At 44.0% G+C, this 20,000-nt stretch overlaps 2 protein-coding genes across 12 annotated transcripts in view; both read right to left on the bottom strand.

Moving 5' to 3' along the window:
- The window catches only part of LOC132977198 (potassium voltage-gated channel subfamily KQT member 2), a 29,900-nt gene extending 27,239 nt beyond the window's left edge, over positions 1-2,661 (bottom strand). For all 4 annotated transcript variants that reach the window (XM_061041655.1, XM_061041657.1, XM_061041656.1 and 1 more), the window contains exons 1-2: positions 2,136-2,661; positions 1,520-1,670 (exon numbers count right to left, since the gene is read on the bottom strand). In XM_061041655.1, coding sequence (XP_060897638.1) covers positions 1,520-1,670; positions 2,136-2,268 — 284 coding nt within the window. In that variant the 5' untranslated portion in view covers positions 2,269-2,661. The remainder of the gene's footprint in view (positions 1-1,519; positions 1,671-2,135) is intronic.
- Positions 2,662-3,126: 465 nt separating this feature from the next.
- The window catches only part of ralgapb (Ral GTPase activating protein non-catalytic subunit beta), a 21,626-nt gene continuing 4,752 nt past the window's right edge, over positions 3,127-20,000 (bottom strand). For 2 of the 8 annotated variants that reach the window (XM_061041645.1, XM_061041646.1), the window contains exons 5-33: positions 19,660-19,837; positions 19,415-19,546; positions 18,392-18,534; positions 17,984-18,034; positions 16,575-16,619; positions 16,313-16,360; positions 16,078-16,226; positions 15,581-15,761; positions 11,202-11,331; positions 10,693-10,860; positions 10,414-10,528; positions 10,056-10,191; positions 9,235-9,296; positions 8,948-9,002; positions 8,713-8,846; positions 8,329-8,514; positions 7,973-8,121; positions 7,687-7,856; positions 7,246-7,352; positions 6,942-7,100; positions 6,259-6,444; positions 6,001-6,159; positions 5,796-5,913; positions 5,597-5,716; positions 4,662-4,768; positions 4,451-4,553; positions 3,936-3,990; positions 3,720-3,859; positions 3,128-3,437 (exon numbers count right to left, since the gene is read on the bottom strand). In XM_061041645.1, the coding sequence (XP_060897628.1) occupies positions 3,265-3,437; positions 3,720-3,859; positions 3,936-3,990; positions 4,451-4,553; positions 4,662-4,768; positions 5,597-5,716; positions 5,796-5,913; positions 6,001-6,159; positions 6,259-6,444; positions 6,942-7,100; positions 7,246-7,352; positions 7,687-7,856; positions 7,973-8,121; positions 8,329-8,514; positions 8,713-8,846; positions 8,948-9,002; positions 9,235-9,296; positions 10,056-10,191; positions 10,414-10,528; positions 10,693-10,860; positions 11,202-11,331; positions 15,581-15,761; positions 16,078-16,226; positions 16,313-16,360; positions 16,575-16,619; positions 17,984-18,034; positions 18,392-18,534; positions 19,415-19,546; positions 19,660-19,837 (3,659 nt within the window). In that variant the 3' untranslated portion in view covers positions 3,128-3,264. Of the gene's footprint in view, positions 3,438-3,719; positions 3,860-3,935; positions 3,991-4,450; positions 4,554-4,661; positions 4,769-5,596; positions 5,717-5,795; positions 5,914-6,000; positions 6,160-6,258; positions 6,445-6,941; positions 7,101-7,245; positions 7,353-7,686; positions 7,857-7,972; positions 8,122-8,328; positions 8,515-8,712; positions 8,847-8,947; positions 9,003-9,234; positions 9,297-10,055; positions 10,192-10,413; positions 10,529-10,692; positions 10,861-11,201; positions 11,332-15,580; positions 15,762-16,077; positions 16,227-16,312; positions 16,361-16,574; positions 16,620-17,983; positions 18,035-18,391; positions 18,535-19,414; positions 19,547-19,659; positions 19,838-20,000 lie in introns of all 8 variants that reach the window. The other 6 variants (XM_061041650.1, XM_061041647.1, XM_061041649.1 and 3 more) reach the window with 6 other exon arrangements.

The following is a 20,000-nucleotide window of genomic DNA, read 5'->3' as shown; positions in this document are numbered from 1 at the left end:
TTTCAAATGGGTACTGCAGTCTAAATTCTAAACATCATAGAGAGCTGCCCCCCCCCCCCCCCCCTCCTCTCTAGAGTCCATGCTCACTCAGGTCACCATGTGGTGGACTCTGAAGCTTCAGTGTTTATCCAGCTCTGCATGGGTCTGTAAACCTTTCTGTGTTCTAACCTCTCTCCATTTTTCAAAAGCATCTCCAATATTGATCCTAGTTTGAGCACGTTTCTGCTCGTGGAGCTTATTAGAAACATGCAGAGGCTTTTTAGGTCGGGTACAATCACTTCTATCTGAACCACTTCTCTTGACCCGCTTCCATCGCTGCAACACCTGTTGACCTGATAACTGCTCTCATATCTGGAAAACTGAGGGGCGTCCAAAACGGCCGTGTGGGGGGGTGCCTTAAAAGCGCCTACCTTCTCTGGTCCAAACAAATCCAGAGCATTCAGGAGCAGAATCTAAAGTTAGAAGGAGGACATACTGGCTGCTGCATTGTTGTCAGAGAAGCCAGCACTTCAACATGTTTCCTTAATGATCAGATAGTAAGATACCTTTATCATCTCACTCTCTACACAGCTCACTGATTGGACCTTTATCATCTCACTCTCTACACAGCTCACTGATTGGACCTTTATCATCTCACTCTCTACACATCTCACTGATTGGACCTTTATCATCTCACTCTCTACACAGCTCACTGATTGGACCTTTATCATCTCACTCTCTACACAGCTCACTGATTGGACCTTTATCATCTCACTCTCTACACAGCTCACTGATTGGACCTTTATCATCTCACTCTCTACACAGCTCACTGATTGGACCTTTATCATCTCACTCTCTACACAGCTCACTGATTGGACCTTTATCATCTCACTCTCTACACATCTCACTGATTGGACCTTTATCATCTCACTCTCTACACAGCTCACTGATTGGACCTTTATCATCTCACTCTCTACACAGCTCACTGATTGGACCTTTAAGTGGTTGGCATGCTAACAAGTTAATCTAAGACAGGTATACACAGATAGACGTGGTTGCAGACAGATGGATGTACTGAGAGTTCGTAAATCAGGTGTATGGACAGGTTCATACAAAGTAAGATAGAAATGGGCATACACAGGTAAACTAAAAGGTGTATAAACAGTAAACGTGTTCATACAGTGAGACATAGAGGGGTGTATACAGGTAGATAGACAGATGTTTAAAAAGAGGAGGGGGATTGACATGTGTATAGAAAGGTGTATTAACAGGTAAACAGGTTGTTGCATAGACTTTTATAAGGAAAAGTGGACAGGTGTAGAGACTTATACACACCTGTATACAGACAGGTGTATAGACAGATAGACAGGTGAGAAGAGGTAGACATGCAGGAGTAAAGACAGGTAAACCAATGGGTCTTTATACAGCTAAAGAAAACCGTTATATACACACCAGGTGTGTGTACAGTATAGATGGGTAGACTGGTGTGTGTATAGACAGGTGTGTGTATAGACAGGTGTGTGTACAGACAGGTAGTTACACGTATGCGTGGTAGATGAAGGCCCATCCTCGGGGTCTCTCCAGCGCGTTGTACAGGAAGTTCTGCAGTCGTCTGTAGAAGGCGTTTCTCTTTGGAGGTTTCTTCACACCTGAGACGCTGGTGCGCTGCCGCCGAGGCCCCTCCTCTCCACCTGAGCACAGGTGATATTTAAAAAGAAATGATTCAGCTTTTTTAATTCATTTTAAATGAACTATAGACCCACAGAGACCTTCTTTACATTTACACTTTGATGCTTTTCTCTCACTGATCGGCTTCTTAACTCCAGTGTCTCATGGAGAACAACATCACGATATATCAGGCTGTCATTGTTCCACTTTGACTATTTAAGATTTGAATACATTAATTGGCACTGAAGAGGCACCAGCCAATCACAGCAGCAGTCTAATTGAAACGCGCAGGTCTGGATGTAAACAGGGTGCTGTGGTCATGTTTACATGAGATCATCAGAAACAGCAGCTGATAAAATGAAACACTCAGCATTTAAAACTGACACGCATGCGCGCGCACACACACACACACACACACACACAAACACAAAAAATGTATTCCATGTATTCCGGTAATTAACGCTCGTGAGCCTGCAGCTGTTGTTTACCTGCTATGAGCAGAACCCCGTCCCTGCTGGACTCGGTTCCCCCAGCCTCCAAACCCACAAAGCCGACCTTTAGCTTCTTCTGGTCGGCCTGTGCTCCGGGGAACACCCCTCCGTTCCGGGATTTCTGCACCATGACTGAAAGACGCGACCTGCAACGACCTGCCGATCTACTTCCAACCCGCGGACATGAAGCTGCGGCCGGCCAGGCCCGGAGGGAGCATCGCTGCTGCGGAGCGGAGGAGAGAGGAGGAGCAGAGGAGGAGGAGGAGGAGGTGAAACGAGGAGCAGGAGAGAGGAATGCAGGAAAACAAAACCCGCAGAGACACAGTCGGGCAGCAGATTGGCTGATCAGCAGTTTTTTTTCCCCTTCAGCGACTTCCCGCAGAAGAAGGATATGGAATGACGTCAGCGATGGTTGATTGATCAAGCTTCCAGATACAGAAGAAAAGAAGACAACTGATCAGCTGATCAGTTTAATGATCGAAACGAAACACGCCAGAGAAAGATCAATGTGTGCGTGTGCTGTCATCTCTGCCCGTCACCACGGTAACCGGATAATAGGGAGGCGGTAACCATGGCAACGGGAGGAGAGAGAGGCAGGTCCAGTTAAACAGATCAGCAACTGAATCGCAATACAGCAGGGAGGGAGGAGGGGAGGAGGAGAGGAGGCGGGACATAGAGGGGATGGGGAAAAGGGGAGAGGAGGCAGGAGAGGAGGAAAGGTGGAGGAGAGGAGCATGAAGAGGAGAGAAGAAGGGAAGAGGGAGGAGGATATAAGCAAGGGAAGACATAAGGGGGAGGAACAAGGAGAGGGAATGTTTTGCTGAGCTGTGACATCACAGGGAGGGACAGTATTGATTGGTTCTTTGATATATGAATGATTTATCTTCTTGTTTGTTGGTTTGTGATGAATAATATCAGGCCAACAGAGGATTCAACACACACATTTTGTTTATTACATACACAGGTGAGATCATGACTCAGGTGACATCATCAGTTACGATTTATTTTATGCAACAAATTTCCGAAACTACACAGTTTTCTGTCATCACCAGTAAATCAAACGTCCTGTTGCCATGGTAACAGATAGTTGCAGCGTACAGTGTGGTAGAAGTCGGGGTCAGGGTGGTCAGGGGTCCTGGAACAGCGCTGAGTAGAAGGCGGGTTCAGAGCAGCGTCTGTGGTAACGAAGGATGATGTCACTGATCATCTGCTTCCTTCGGAGTCGCGGAGGAGGGGCGGAGTCGGTCTCCAAGCGTCGCCGATGGCAACAGTTGATCACTGTCTCTCTGACGAGGAAACCTGGAGACAAGGAGAGAAGGATTAGGGGCGTCTCAGGGCGGGGAGCTGGTGTGTCTCCTCCATGAATTAGAATAAAAAAGTGTGTTTTTGTTCCTTGTATTAGTCAGGGGGAGTGTTTAAGTTATCATGGTTTAAATTTAGGATGGACCATGTTTTTCTAACCTCCCCTCCCCCATGATGCAACAGGTTAGATGAGTTTAATCATATATATCATCGTTTGGGACCATTAAGGTGAAGAGGATCAGACAGACAGGAAGTGGGCAGTGAGACAGGCAGACGTACCCAGAGACCGCTTGCTGACCACGCTCCCGTTCACCAACGGGATGACCAGACTCAACTTGCTGTTGGCGTTTCCATGGAAACAGATCCGGTAGAGTCCAGATTTCAGAGGATGGATGAAGATGAGTTGAGTGTTTGACAAACTGACGAACAGGACGATGAATTATTAACAACATTAAAGGTGTTTTTGTAAACATGCTGACTGTTGTTGATGTTTACCTCGTCACTGTTTCCGTCTTCGTCTCTGACAGCAGATCAGACGAAGGGAAACTCTCTGAAACACAAAGACACGAGAATAATAAACCTTTCCAAAAACAAGGTGTACGAATCAGGAAAGTGTTCATCATAAAACAATAAAGATCATCAATAACACGTAGAAATGGAGTGGGAGGATGAAACAGACGATCTCAGGAAGGTTGGACTTAAAGCTGCATTTTAAAAAGAGACTTAAAGGTGGAAAAAGACTCATGGCTCTAATATATTCACTTTTGATCTACACGTACGCGTGAGGCTGATGTCATGCGTTTGTGTAGTTAAAAGTAAGTACACTGAAGGCTTTAGCCATCCTAATCTCCTCTGGGAGATATGTGTTAGCATAAAGCTAACGGACTAAGATGTATATCCAGTTCCATTTGTGAGAAATGACGCCCCATTTGGAGAATAATGCACACACTTACAGAACCTCTAGTCTACCAGCGGCCCATACAATAAACTTTTTGTGAACCATTAGTTACCGATGTCTTCGAAGCGTTCCACCCACACCATAACGATTTTAGAATCAGAGTTGACAAACGATGAGACAAAACGGAAAGACTTCACTTTGTCCAGCGGAGAACTCTGCAGAGACAGACAGGTCAGAGACAGACAGGTCAGAGACAGAGACATAAAAACAGACTGATTTTATTATATTATTTAAATAATAATCTTTAATTTAAAAGCTCTTACTGCTGGTTTGGGGGCGGAGTCTTTATTCAGCACAAAAGGACTCTGCAGCTTTAAGTGGCTCTCAGTCATTGGCTCTGCAGCGCCTGGACTCTTTGACCAACCAATCACTTTAAAGAAAAATAACAGTAATATATTTTACCTTATAGAGTAAAATATACGGTCACACCTGTCCTTACATGGTCACACCTGTCCTTATACGGTCATACCTGTCCTTATATGGTCATACCTGTCCTTATATGGTCACACCTATCCTTATATGGTTACACCTGTCCTTACATGGTCACACCTGTCCTTATACGGTCACACCTGTCCTTACATGGTCACACCTGTCCTTATACGGTCATACCTGTCCTTATATGGTTACACCTGTCCTTATATGGTCACACCTGTCCTTATATGGTTACACCTGTCCTTATATGGTCAGATCTGTCCTTATATGGTCACACCTGTCCTTATATGGTCACAACTGTCCTTACATGGGTACACCTGTCCTTATATGGTCCTACCTGTCCTTACATGGTCACACCTGTCCTTACATGGTCACACCTGTCCTTACATGGGTACACCTGTCCTTACATGGTCACACCTGTCCTTATATGGTCAGATCTGTCCTTATATGGTCACACCTGTCCTTATATGGTCACACCTGTCCTTACATGGGTACACCTGTCCTTATATGGTCCTACCTGTCCTTACATGGTCACACCTGTCCTTACATGGTCACACCTATCCTTACATGGTCACACCTGTCCTTATATGGTCACACCTGTCTTTACATGGTCACACCTGTCCTTATATGGTCACACCTGTCCTTATATGGTCACACCTGTCCTTATATGGTCACAACTGTCTATTACTGGTCAAGTCTGTCTTGTCGTGACTCTAGTGACATCATGACTGACAAGTGATGTCAGTGTTGAGATGATCAGACTGACCGTGTGATGATGATGACGGGACGATGAAGGTGATTTCTGTCAGCGCGTCGACGTACTTCAGGACAAACTTCTCTCCGTTAAAAACGCTTCCTCCACTGTCAGCGAGCACAGCAGGGAATTCTGGGAAACAGAAAAACACAAATCAGCTCCAGAACAGAGCAACCTCACGTAACTGTTAAGGACCAATCAGAGCCCTTACCTGCTCTGTTTGCTTTGAACACCTGTCGACCCCCCGCCTCCACTGGCCAACCCAGAGACGACAGGAACTCCAGGAAGTGAGACGAGACGCTGCTGCTGGACTCCACGTTGTTCAGGATCTATAGAGAGAGGCGAGAGAAACAGGTGAGTTCGCCCTTCTCAGTTGACAGACAGACAGACAGGTGAGACAGACAGGTGAGTATGACCTCAGCAGCCGTCCTCTGTCCCGCTCTCACGTAGAAGACGAAGGCGGAGTCACAGTTTCTGGACGGCAGCCGGTCCAATCGTCTCAGATCCTCAGAGAAACCTGGAAGAGACGAGTCCAGAGACACCAGCTCAGGTAGGACACCGCTGGTACCTGAATCCTGAAGAGACACAGGTGAGAGGAGGACAGGTGAGACAGCATCAAAGAAAACATGAATCAATAAATCAAATCAAATAAATCCACTTCCTGTCTTTGGTACCTTCAGGGTCTCAGGTGTCAGCAGGCCGAGGTGGGACAGGAAGACTCTCGCCGTCTGAAACTTGGTGACAGGTGACGGCGTCCTGCAGGTCGTCATGTCAACCGGCTTCTCGCTCACCTGCGGCCAGGCCTCAACCTGTCTGCACCTTTTGAAAGCTGCTCGCACTGACTCCAGCTGCTTCTGCACCTGACAGAGGGGGCGGAGTTACAACCTGACAGAGGGGGCGGAGTTACAACCTGACAGACACCTGAACACACTCACTAAAAACACAAATCATTCAAACATTATTATAATACTAAAACAATAATCAAAACATCCGACCAGAACACCTGTCTGTCTTTAAAAGGACAGCTCTTTATTTATGAAGTCGTATTGTTTCAGTATTAAGTGTATCAGGAAGTCAGCTCGACCCGTTTACTACGGTGGCTGGGAAGTGAAAATCTAAATTAGGAAGTGTGAACACTTTTACAAACCTCGAGAAAAAATTTACAGACGACAGAATCTCGCCGGAAAGGGAATGTGATTATTTGAAACTGGTGCGGACCAGACGTTCTTCTGAGTCCAGATCACTCATAACACACCTCCTTTAGGGATGCACTAGGAACTGTTGTGTCACTGTTTCATGATTCATATCGGTTAATAAAAATCAGATCATTGTTACGGCTCATCACGAGGGTTCTTACCTCCTTTGAAACGGTCTCGTGTAGATCTGGAATACTCAGGTCCGCTTTGACTGTGAAAACTCGATCCATGGATTCAGACAACAGCTGATGTTTGACACCACGCTGTATCCCAGCATCCACCTGGGCTGCACCGCCGTGCTCAGGGAACAACGTTTGCTGCTGTGGATTTTCAGACAGAAGAGAAAAAAATCACAGCTCTGAAGTCCTCAAGTCTACCAGCGGGATGATCATGGATTTCATTTTAATACTCATTGATGTGATTGATTTACTTTATGTGTAGTTTAAGATCATTGAGCTGTGTCACCTGAGTGGTCGTCGTTCTTCCTTCTCTGGGCTGCAGGTGGTGCTGTAGAGTCCAGGTGTGACTTCCTGAAGGTCCTCTGATCAGGACTGTGAGTGACGGTCTCGGCTCTGCACACACCCAATAGGATGTCAGCCATGAAGAATTAGCTTTAATAAAAACTGAGCAGCTACATCGGCCTCTTCAGCATATTTTTAGAAATCTGATGTGTTTGAAGATTATTCTCAATTTTTCTGAGGGAGATTTTAAATGTTTTTCGTGTTTCAGCTCGGGGTTGAGGTCTGGGTTTCTGTTTCTATTCAGGATAAATGCACCAACCTCGCACGGTCGAGTGTTAGGTAGAGTCAGCATTTCCAATATGGAGTCTGGCCGTCATTGTTGGGCTTCAAACCGCTCCTTCAGAAACCACAGGGTGACATCACTGAGACTAAGGTTGGGACTAACCTGGTTCAGGTTCCTGTGGTTGTTCCAGCATGGCGAGGATCACCGAGCCGTCCACCACAAAATATCTGAACTTCTTCACGCTGCTGTCACTCGAGGTGGAGCAGCCAATCAGAGCGTCCTCATCTGCCAGGGTCCCATGGAACGGGAAGGCTCCTGAAACCTGCATAACACTGAGAAACAAAGAGTTCTGTTAAACCCAACAGACACCCTGACAGTCTAACACTGACTGTATGAACATGGAGTCTCAGAGACGTCACCTTCACAGGTGTGTGTTTGTTTTGCTCACCAGCTCAGCGTGGCCTCAGCCGCCTCCTTCACCCTCAGAGAAGCCGGGTTCAGATCCTTCTCCTCTTTACTCCTCACCTCCTGATCCTGTCTGGACTTACTGCCTGAAATCCCCAACTCCACGATCTCGAGGACCTCTGACAGACTCTCCTGAAAACACACAAATATGAGACCTATTAAAGTCAGAAGTAAGCGCAAGCATGAGCACCAGGTCAAAGGAGAGTATGTAGCGCCGACTCCACAGGCTTTTGAAAAGTGTTCAAGAGACAGCTCAGAGGCCAAAGCAATGGAAGACAAAATGACAGATCCTTTCTTTAATATGTACAGGAAACTGATTTTGTCATAAGGCATGGTTACCTGGTGGAGGTCGGGTGTCGTCGGGTGTTGTGTTAACCAGACGTTCAGACAGTAGAAGGCAGCGACGATGACGGAGTGCAGATCTCTGGAGTGGAGCGGAGGAGGACGACTGCACTGAAACACGATGTAACTGCAGATCAAAGAGAGCGCCCGCCTCCGCTCGTTCTCCTCCACGCTCACCTCCACCTGCAGGCCGACAGGAGGGGTCACAGACAGGAACAGGTGTGTGTGTGTGTGTGTGTGTGTGTGTGTGTGTGTGTGTGTGTGTGTGTGTGTGTGTGTGTGTGTGTGTGTGTGTGTGTGTGTGTGTGTGTGTGTGTGTGTGTGTGTGTGTGTGTATGTGTGTGTGTGTGTGTGTGTGTGTGTGTGTGTGTGTGTGTGTACCTTGGCCAGTCCTCCCAGTACTTCCAGAACAGACAAACAGAGGGCCGAGTCATTCCTCCACTGAGCCGACAGACGCTGAGTCAGCAGACGGACAAACTGAACCCAGAGGATCCCCGCTGAGTCTGAATGGACAGCTTGTTACCATGGCAACACAGACATACACATACGTTGTTCACTGTTTTTATAAAAACTTTACAAGATAGAATTCAATTATTAAATGATCATGACTAAGTACCGTGTCCTCTGCTCCGTTTATTCGGGCTGGTTGCTCCGCGGGGAGACGCAGCTTTCTGTAAACAAAAGTAGACACAACATGTTAGTTTGACTGACTTATTTATTTATTTAATGTTTATTTGTATAGAGTATGGAGAAGGCTAAAGTAAACCGACAGCATTTATACTCCATAGCTAATTTAAAGGAGATCTTGGTAAGTATTGGTTTATATTTCTATGACGTAACATGTTGTAACGTTAGACTTTGTACATAATTCAATAGATTTAAGTCTTAAATCAGTGAGCTCACCTGTTGTGTTTGTCCGGCTGCCTCCAACAGAGCCAAGTCCTGAACCAGGTTCAACATGGCCACTACAGAAAATATCAAGAAACAGAAATTATTCAAACTGTGTCTGAACTCTGATTCTGTAGATGTGTAAAATCTGTACTTTAACAGTAAATTATATAATGACACTTGATTATACGCTCTTAAAGGTCCAATCAGTGAGATGTGTAGAGAGTGAGATGATAAAGGTATCTTACTATCTGATCATTAAGGAAACATGTTGAAGTGCTGGCTTCTCTGACAACAATGCAGCAGCCAGTATGTCCTCCTTCTAACTTTAGATTCTGCTCCTGAATGCTCTGGATTTGTTTGGACCAGAGAAGGTAGACGCTATTAAGGCGACCCCCACACGGCCGTTTTGGACGCCCCTCGGTTTGTCAGATATGAGAGCAGTTATCAGGTCAACAGGTGTTGCAGCGATGGAAGCGGGCAAGAGAAGTGGTTCAGATAGAAGTGATTGTACCCGACCTAAAAAGCCTCTGCATGTTTCTAATAAGCTCCACAGACAAAAACCAGAAAGAGGGAGATCAGCAAAGGTTCCAGGACCGAGCCCTGCGGGACACCACAACTGATGGACATTAATTCACCAATAGAAACAGTGAAGGTCCTGACTGTTAGATATTACGTGTCCTAATGAGGTCATGGTGGTCAACCATAAGATCGAAAAAAAAGCTAGAATATTCTTCAGATTTGCTTTGTTAACCTTCGTGATATATTATGTATTATATGATTTAAAATATAAGAACTTGAAGCAGAAATCAGATATCAGATAACCTGAGACTCACAGACGATGATCTGTGTGTTGAGGGCGTCGGTCTCCGTCTGCAGAGCTCCCATCAGAACACTGATGAGGCGGGGCTTCAGAGACAGGAAACTACCTGCTGGGACATCGTCACCACTGAGCCTCCTGTCCAATAACACCTGAACACACAAACACACGGCTGAACGTCAGCATGTGTGTGGAAGATAACAGAGGAACTATCTAAACATGTAACCCCTTTATTATAATACTATGAAATCTAACGAAGGGAACGGATGAGCAGGATATGAATTGGAATCTGAAATTAACAACATTTTAATGATGCCGATCCTTAAGTCCAGTTCAGATGTGCACAGGTGTGTTGGTGCTGGATGGGTGCTCACTTCTGATTGGACAGAGGGAAACTGCAGAGGGAGGGGCAGCAGGGACAGCAGGGTGAGGATTGAAGCTCGCCTCAAGTCCACTGGACTCACAAAACACTTAAACCTCAGCAACTCTCTGGTAAAGAGACACAGACAGAGAGAGAGAGAGAGAGAGAGAGAGAGAGAGAGACATTTACCTGCAGTCACATCCTTCTGTACCTGCAGGTGACTGTAACCCACAGGTCATAAAAACACCTGACTCTTTCAAGACTTCAGATGTGACGCCCTCCCCCCCTCTACCTGTCGAGCAGCACATGTTCCAGCGCTGAGATGAAGGAGGGCAGCAGCAGGTTCACTCCTCTCAGGTCACAGCAGAACAGACAGGTGGAATTTAGCAGGATGGAGGCAAGAACAGGAGGACACACCCCCTCTGACACCTGGAGACCCTGCAGGAGTACCAGGTAAAACCTGAAGGTGGAACAGAGGAGCAAGAAAATGCTTTAAGACTAAATTAAACTTTTACTGATCTAAAGACAAATCAAACAGACAAACTAAGAAGCTGATTGTCCTCAGGTGAGCTAACTCTGCCCACCAGCTGGGAGACACCAAGAGGACTGTACCTGGAGAAGAGACTTGTACACGGACAGGCAAAGTGAAAAGTACCTGGACAGGTAAAGAAATGTTTACCTGGACAGGTAGATAGAAAGGTACCTGGTGAAGTAGAGAGAAGTGTAGACACACAGGTATCTGGATTACCTGGACAGGTGAAGAGAAGAGACTTGTACACTGACAGGCAAAGTGAAAAGTACCTGGACAGGTAGACCGACAGAATGTCTTCTGCAGTTTTCTTAGAGGTGAAGATCCTGCAGAGTGTCCCGCAGGCCTCAGCTCGACCAGCGGCCCACCTCTCTGACATCACAGTGACATCACACTGATCAGCTGGAGAAGATTCAAAGAGAGTTAAGATAAATAATTATACAGTGTGAAGACTGAACTACCTGTACAGCATGTCTTAACTGTTGTATGTGATACTGTTTGTAGTTCTATGTGTAGTTCTGTTTGTAGTTCTATGTCTGGTACTGTTTGTAGTTCTATTTGTAGTTCTGTGGGTGTGGTACTGTTTGTAGTTCTGTGTGTGGTACTGTTTGTAGTTCTATGTGAGATACTGTTTGTAGTTCTGTGTGTGGTACTGTTTGTAGTTCTGTGTGTGATACTGTTTGTAGTTATATGTGTGGTACTGTTTGTAGTTCTGTTTGTAGTTTTGTGTTGTACTGTTTGTAGTTCTGTGTATGGTACTGTTCGTAGTTCTATGTGTGGTACTGTTTGTAGTTCTATGTGTGGTACTGTTTGTAGTTCTGTTTGTAGTTTTATGTGTTGTACTGTTTGTAGTTCTGTGTGTGGTACTGTTTGTAGTTCTGTGTGTGGTACTGTTTGTAGTTCTATGTGAGATACTGTTTGTAGTTCTGTGTGTGGTACTGTTTGTAGTTCTGTGTGTGGTACTGTTTGTAGTTCTATGTGAGATACTGTTTGTAGTTCTGTGTGTGGTACTGTTTGTAGATCTGTGTGTGATACTGTTTGTAGTTCTGTATGTGGTACTGTTTGTAGTTCTGTGTGTGGTACTGTTTGTAGTTCTGTGTGTGGTACTGTTTGTAGTTCTATGTGAGATACTGTTTGTAGTTCTGTGTGTGGTACTGTTTGTAGTTCTGTTTGTAGTTTTATGTGTTGTACTGTTTGTAGTTCTGTGTGTGGTACTGTTTGTAGTTCTATGTGTAGTTCTGTTTGTAGTTCTATGTGTGATACTGTTTGTAGTTCTATGTGTGGTACTGTTTGTAGTTATGTTTGTAGTTTTATGTGTTGTACTGTTTGTAGTTCTGTGTGTGGTACTGTTTGTAGTTTTATGTGTTGTACTGTTTGTAGTTCTGTATGTGGTACTGTTTGTAGTTCTGTGTGTGGTACTGTTTGTAGTTCTATGTGAGATACTGTTTGTAGTTCTGTGTGTGGTACTGTTTGTAGTTCTGTGTGTGATACTGTTTGTAGTTCTATGTGTGGTACTGTTTGTAGTTCTGTTTGTAGTTTTATGTGTTGTACTGTTTGTAGTTCTGTGTGTGGTACTGTTTGTAGTTCTATGTGTGATACTATTTGTAGTTCTATGTGTGGTACTGTTTGTAGTTATGTTTGTAGTTTTATGTGTTGTACTGTTTGTAGTTCTGTGTGTGGTACTGTTTGTAGTTTTATGTGTTGTACTGTTTGTAGTTCTGTGTGTGGTACTGTTTATAGTTCTGTGTGTGGTACTGTTTGTAGTTCTATGTGAGATACTGTTTGTAGTTCTGTATGTGGTACTGTTTGTAGTTCTGTGTGTGGTACTGTTTGTAGTTCTATGTGAGATACTGTTTGTAGTTCTGTATGTGGTACTGTTTGTAGTTCTGTGTGTGGTACTGTTTGTAGTTCTATGTGAGATACTGTTTGTAGTTCTGTGTGTGGTACTGTTTGTAGTTCTGTGTGTGGTACTGTTTGTAGTTCTGTTTGTAGTTTTATGTGTTGTACTGTTTGTAGTTCTGTGTGTGGTACTGTTTGTAGTTCTATGTGTAGTTCTGTTTGTAGTTCTATGTGTGGTACTGTTTGTAGTTCTGTTTGTAGTTTTATGTGTTGTACTGTTTGTAGTTCTGTGTGTGGTACTGTTTGTAGTTCTATGTCAGATACTGTTTGTAGTTCTGTGTGTGGTACTGTTTGTAGTTCTGTTTGTAGTTTTATGTGTTGTACTGTTTGTAGTTCTGTGTGTGGTACTGTTTGTAGTTCTGTGTAGTTCTGTTTGTAGTTCTATGTGTGATACTGTTTGTAGTTCTATGTGTGGTACTGTTTGTAGTTCTGTTTGTAGTTTTATGTGTTGTACTGTTTGTAGTTCTGTGTGTGGTACTGTTTGTAGTTTTATGTGTTGTACTGTTTGTAGTTCTGTATGTGGTACTGTTTGTAGTTCTGTGTGTGGTACTGTTTGTAGTTCAATGTGAGATACTGTTTGTAGTTCTGTGTGTGGTACTGTTTGTAGTTCTGTGTGTGATACTGTTTGTAGTTCTATGTGTGGTACTGTTTGTAGTTCTATGTGTAGTTCTGTGTGATACTGTTTGTAGTTCTATGTGTGGTACTGTTTGTAGTTCTGTTTGTAGTTTTATGTGTTGTACTGTTTGTAGTTCTGTGTGTGGTACTGTTTGTAGTTCTATGTGTGATACTATTTGTAGTTCTATGTGTGGTACTGTTTGTAGTTATGTTTGTAGTTTTATGTGTTGTACTGTTTGTAGTTCTGTGTGTGGTACTGTTTGTAGTTTTATGTGTTGTACTGTTTGTAGTTCTGTGTGTGGTACTGTTTGTAGTTCTGTGTGTGGTACTGTTTGTAGTTCTATGTGAGATACTGTTTGTAGTTCTGTGTGTGGTACTGTTTGTAGTTCGGTGTGTGGTACTGTTTGTAGTTCTGTTTGTAGTTTTATGTGTTGTACTGTTTGTAGTTCTGTGTGTGGTACTGTTTGTAGTTCTATGTGTAGTTCTGTTTGTAGTTCTATGTGTAATACTGTTTGTAGTTCTATGTGTGGTACTGTTTGTAGTTCTGTTTGTAGTTTTATGTGTTGTACTGTTTGTAGTTCTGTGTGTGGTACTGTTTGTAGTTCTATGTGTGATACTGTTTGTAGTTATGTTTGTAGTTTTATGTGTTGTACTGTTTGTAGTTCTGTGTGTGGTACTGTTTGTAGTTCTGTGTGTGGTACTGTTTGTAGTTCTGTGTGTAGTTCTGTTTGTAGTTTTATGTGTTGTACTGTTTGTAGTTCTGTGTGTGGTACTGTTTGTAGTTCTATGTGAGATACTGTTTGTAGTTCTGTGTGTGGTACTGTTTGTAGTTCTGTTTGTAGTTTTATGTGTTGTACTGTTTGTAGTTCTGTGTGTGGTACTGTTTGTAGTTCTGTGTAGTTCTGTTTGTAGTTCTATGTGTGATACTGTTTGTAGTTCTATGTGTGGTACTGTTTGTAGTTCTGTTTGTAGTTTTATGTGTTGTACTGTTTGTAGTTCTGTGTGTGGTACTGTTTGTAGTTTTATGTGTTGTACTGTTTGTAGTTCTGTATGTGGTACTGTTTGTAGTTCTGTGTGTGGTACTGTTTGTAGTTCAATGTGAGATACTGTTTGTAGTTCTGTGTGTGGTACTGTTTGTAGTTCTGTGTGTGATACTGTTTGTAGTTCTATGTGTGGTACTGTTTGTAGTTCTGTTTGTAGTTTTATGTGTTGTACTGTTTGTAGTTCTGTGTGTGGTACTGTTTGTAGTTCTATGTGTAGTTCTGTGTGATACTGTTTGTAGTTCTATGTGTGGTACTGTTTGTAGTTCTGTTTGTAGTTTTATGTGTTGTACTGTTTGTAGTTCTGTGTGTGGTACTGTTTGTAGTTCTATGTGTGATACTATTTGTAGTTCTATGTGTGGTACTGTTTGTAGTTATGTTTGTAGTTTTATGTGTTGTACTGTTTGTAGTTCTGTGTGTGGTACTGTTTGTAGTTTTATGTGTTGTACTGTTTGTAGTTCTGTGTGTGGTACTGTTTGTAGTTCTGTGTGTGGTACTGTTTGTAGTTCTATGTGAGATACTGTTTGTAGTTCTGTATGTGGTACTGTTTGTAGTTCTGTGTGTGGTACTGTTTGTAGTTCTATGTGAGATACTGTTTGTAGTTCTGTGTGTGGTACTGTTTGTAGTTCTGTGTGTGGTACTGTTTGTAGTTCTGTTTGTAGTTTTATGTGTTGTACTGTTTGTAGTTCTGTGTGTGGTACTGTTTGTAGTTCTATGTGTAGTTCTGTTTGTAGTTCTATGTGTAATACTGTTTGTAGTTCTATGTGTGGTACTGTTTGTAGTTCTGTTTGTAGTTTTATGTGTTGTACTGTTTGTAGTTCTGTGTGTGGTACTGTTTGTAGTTCTATGTGTGATACTGTTTGTAGTTATGTTTGTAGTTTTATGTGTTGTACTGTTTGTAGTTCTGTGTGTGGTACTGTTTGTAGTTCTGTGTGTGGTACTGTTTGTAGTTCTGTGTGTGGTACTGTTTGTAGTTCTATGTGAGATACTGTTTGCAGTTCTATGTGTGGTACTGTTTGTAGTTCTGTGTGTGGTACTGTTTGTAGTTCTATGTTTGGTACTGTTTGTAGTTCTGTTGTATTGTATTGAGTACTGACAGGGCAGACCTGGGTCTCTGCCGACCAAAGCAGCATCAAACAGCCAGCGGCCGAACAGGTGAAGAAGGGAGTCCACGTTACACCTGAGGGGGGAAGGGGAGGGGCGGGGGGAGGAGTAAAGAGGGGGAAAGTAGGGGGAGGGACAGGTGGAAGACTTCCAGGTGTGGGGGGAGGAGGAAGTCTGAGAGAACAGAGGATAAGAAAAAATCATCACATGAAACATAGCAAGAAAAAAAAAAACACCTGAAGAAGTACCATGATGTGTACTTGGACAGGTAAAGAGAACCGAACATGTGCAAGAAAGGCCTCTGTACTGGGACAGGTGAAGAGTAATTTACCTATGCAGGCAAAGAGACATTTACCCTTTAAAGTTAAAGATACATGTACCTCCCATAGAGGGTAATGACGAATGTACCTGTACCGGTAAAGAGGCATTTTTCCTTTGAAGGTAAATATACAAACACCTGGGCAGGTACACTCGATATCATACGTCATACCATAGGTTTGCTGGTTGCCTTGGAAACATTTCCAGCTTTCAGTCGTCTGATGTGTGGAGGGGGGGAGCTGGTGGAGGGAGGGGCACTCGGCAGGCTCAGTGTGTTCACTGGAGTAGGCGGGGCACTTCCAGAGCGAGGCCGTGAGAGACCTGTGGGAGAACATCAAGGTTCTTTTATGGACATCAAAACCACTTATCCAATCAGAGATGTAGGAAGGGAGGTGGGCGGGGCTTACCATAGGTAGGGATGCGATCTCTGAATGGGCTCTTGGTCACAGTAACACCTGGGAGGAGATGAAGTGAAAGGTAAACCAACTGTTAGAAGGTCAGACTGAGGGTCTACTTTTTAACCCACTCAAGGAATAAATCTGACACTTTTCAGAGGAGACATTTTTGTCCTCGTGGTCAAAAAGAGATTAGACCGGACTCCCGTTAGCATTCTGTGGACAGAGTACTCTGTTTTGATTAAACACCTTCATTAACCTTGAATTGGTTTACCGATTGAAGGCAGCCGGTCTCTGAGATTAGTCCTCGATGTCAGTCCTGGAGAAAAACAGCGACATCAACAATAACTGCTCTGCAACACAATAAAATAAAAAACAAGACTACAGCCACCTTTAACAGCGACATAAGGGCCAACATTAACAACATATGAAACTGTTTAATAGGTTTAAATTGATGTAAAACATTCCATAACTACACATCACGTGCACACTGGTATACACACATCACATACACACTGGTATACACTCATTGTATACACACATCGCAGACATACTGGTATACACACACAACGCATACGCACTGGTGTACACCATATCACATGCACACTGGTATACACACATCACATACAAACTGGTATACACACATCACATGCACACTAGTATACACACATCACATGCAAACTGGTATACACACATCACATACAAACTGGAATACACACATCACATGCACACTGGTATACACACATCGCATGCACACTGGTATACACACATCACATACAAACTGGTATACACACATCACATGCACACTGGTATACACACATCGCATGCACACTGGTATACACACATCGCATACAAACTGGTATACACACATCACATACAAACTGGTATACACACATCACATGCACACTGGTATACACACATCACATGCACACTGGTATACACACATCACATGCACATTGGTATACACACATCATATACAAACTGGTATACACACCTCACGTGCACACTGGTATGCACACATCACATACACACTGGTATACACACATCGCATGCACACTGGTATACACACATCGCATGCACACTGGTATACACACATCGCATACACACATCACATGCACACATCGCATGCACACTGGTATACACATATCACATACACACATCACATGCAAACTGGTATACACACATTGCATACACACATCACATGCACACTGGTATACACACATCACATACACACATCACATGCACACTGGTATACACATATCACATACACACATCACATGCACACTGGTATACACACATCACATACACACATGACATGCACACTGGTATACACATATCACATACACACATCACATGCACACTGGTATACACACATCACATACACACATGACATGCACACTGGTATACACATATCACATACACACATCACATGCACACTGGTATACACACATCACATACACACATCACATGCACACTGGTATACACACATCACATACACACATCACATGCACACTGGTATACACACATCACATACACACATGACATGCACACTGGTATACACATATCACATACACACATCACATGCACACTGGTATACACACATCGCATACACACATCACATGCACACTGGTATACACACATCGCATACACACATCACATACACACTGTGTTGTGTGTGTGTACCAGTTTGTGGCAGGAGTTGCTCTGTTGGCTCTTTGTTGACCACAGCTACACCTGCAGAAACACAAATTAGAGTCACCTGTTACATCTCACAATGACCACTCAACACCCTTTAAGTCTCCTTAAAAGTGAAGGGGTTGGAGGAAGATGATTTGTTTAATGTGTTGATGCTCTGTGAACAGGATTTGTTATGATTAGTTTTTTATGTCTGTAACGTCTCGGTGTCTCGACCAGGGCACTCTTGTAAAGAGATTCTTCATCTTCACGTGCTTTCCTGGGTAAATAAAAAAAGTTTTAAAAAGTCTCTTAATTCTTTCCTCTCATCAGAATGAAGCAGCTGAACTGTCACAGGTGATATCTGGGAGGCGCTAACAGGGGTCAGAGGTCAGGTGTGGTCAGAGGTTAATGTACCCAGGAAGGCGTCGACCTGCGTGCTGACTCCTCTCATTGCTCTGAAGAAGATGTGAGGCAGATGACCGTCTCCTCTGATCGTCTCCTCCACAGAAGGAGGAGACGATCCAACGAGCCCCTGACGACTGATGTCCACCGGGTTACTGAAACAAGAGATCATGACATCATCATGAGGTCGTCCTGCATGTTAATCAAATACACCGAAGGTCATTTAATGGTTAGATTCAAAACCAACAACTTTATCATCATCAGCACAATATAAATGTTTGTAGCCTGAGTGAAGTCCCCCGTCTGTTCGTGCAGGGGGCGCTGGAGTCCCATCGATGGCGTCCCCCGTCTGTCCCTGCAGGGGGCGCTGGAGTCCCATCGATGGCGGTCTCCATGCTGGAAATGCTGTCTCAGTCTAACTTTCAGTCAACCTAACGGCAGGCTGAGAGCTGGAGCTGAGGCGGGTTTTAAACCTCCTGACAAACCGTTACACCGCGCCCACCTGTCAATCAGGTCAGCTACACGCCTTATTGTGAATAACTCTTATCCTTCATCAAATCAAAACTGATGAGTCATCAAAACATTCACCCCCCGTACAGTGTGTGTCCATCGAGACATGAGCTAATCACACCTATTTGGTTTTTTGAACCAGGCTGTAAACATGTTAATCTCTGCTGTAAAAACAGGCTTTTTAGAATGGGTGTGTATGTGACTTCCTGTGCTTCTGCAGCCAGCCTCTAGTGGACACTCCAGGAACTGCAGGAGTTTACACTTCAGCATCGGCTTCATGTTTCAACACTGGAGGTTGCTACATGTGTGAACACAAACAGCTGAATGTTTCTATATAAAGAAAAATATTCTCCTTACAGTGTCGTATAGCAGACTCTGTTGCTTTCCTCACGTCTCTCCTCAGGAGATAAGAAAGTTATTAAATCGGACAGTTAAAGGGTTTTACACTGTTTTTTGTTACAAATACACAGAATTAAACCAACTTTCAGTGATTCACTCATCAGAAGGTCGTGACTCGTGTGTTACCTGAGCAGGTGTAAGAACCTGAACCAGGTGTGAGACACTCGTTCATCGTCCATGTCTGCAGGGATCAGAGCGGCGTCTTCATCGGGGACTTTAAATGGAGGGAAGGACGGACTGAAGGTGAGCAGCAACAACCTGAGAGCACACACACACACACACACACAAAGATTGACACACCTGAACAAACATAAAATTAAAGGATTAATCGTGAGCTACAGGATGAAGAGTTTACCTGTCTACCTGCTCACCTGGAGGTGAGGGCGGAGCTAACCCGGCTCCACTGCTCCACCACAGCTGGCTGATGTCTCCAGCTGCTCAACATCTGTCTGCCTGTCTGCCACAGAGAGCGAGACGGGAAACACCGAGAGCAAGACAGCAACCACACCTCAAACAGCACCGCCATCGACAGCTCAGACAGCTGTTCACCTGCAGAGAGAGAGACAGGACATAGAGAGAGACAGACAGCTCAGACAGCTGTTCACCTGCAGAGAGAGAGACAGGACATAGAGAGAGACAGACAGCTCAGACAGCTGTTCACCTGCAGAGAGAGAGACAGGACATAGAGAGAGACAGACAGGTCAGACAGCTG

This window comes from Labrus mixtus, chromosome 7, assembly GCF_963584025.1.
Source record: "Labrus mixtus chromosome 7, fLabMix1.1, whole genome shotgun sequence".
NCBI classification, from domain to species: domain Eukaryota; kingdom Metazoa; phylum Chordata; class Actinopteri; order Labriformes; family Labridae; genus Labrus; species Labrus mixtus.
The sequence above is the reverse complement of the archived record's forward strand: the minus strand, read 5'-3'. Positions and strand labels throughout refer to the sequence as shown.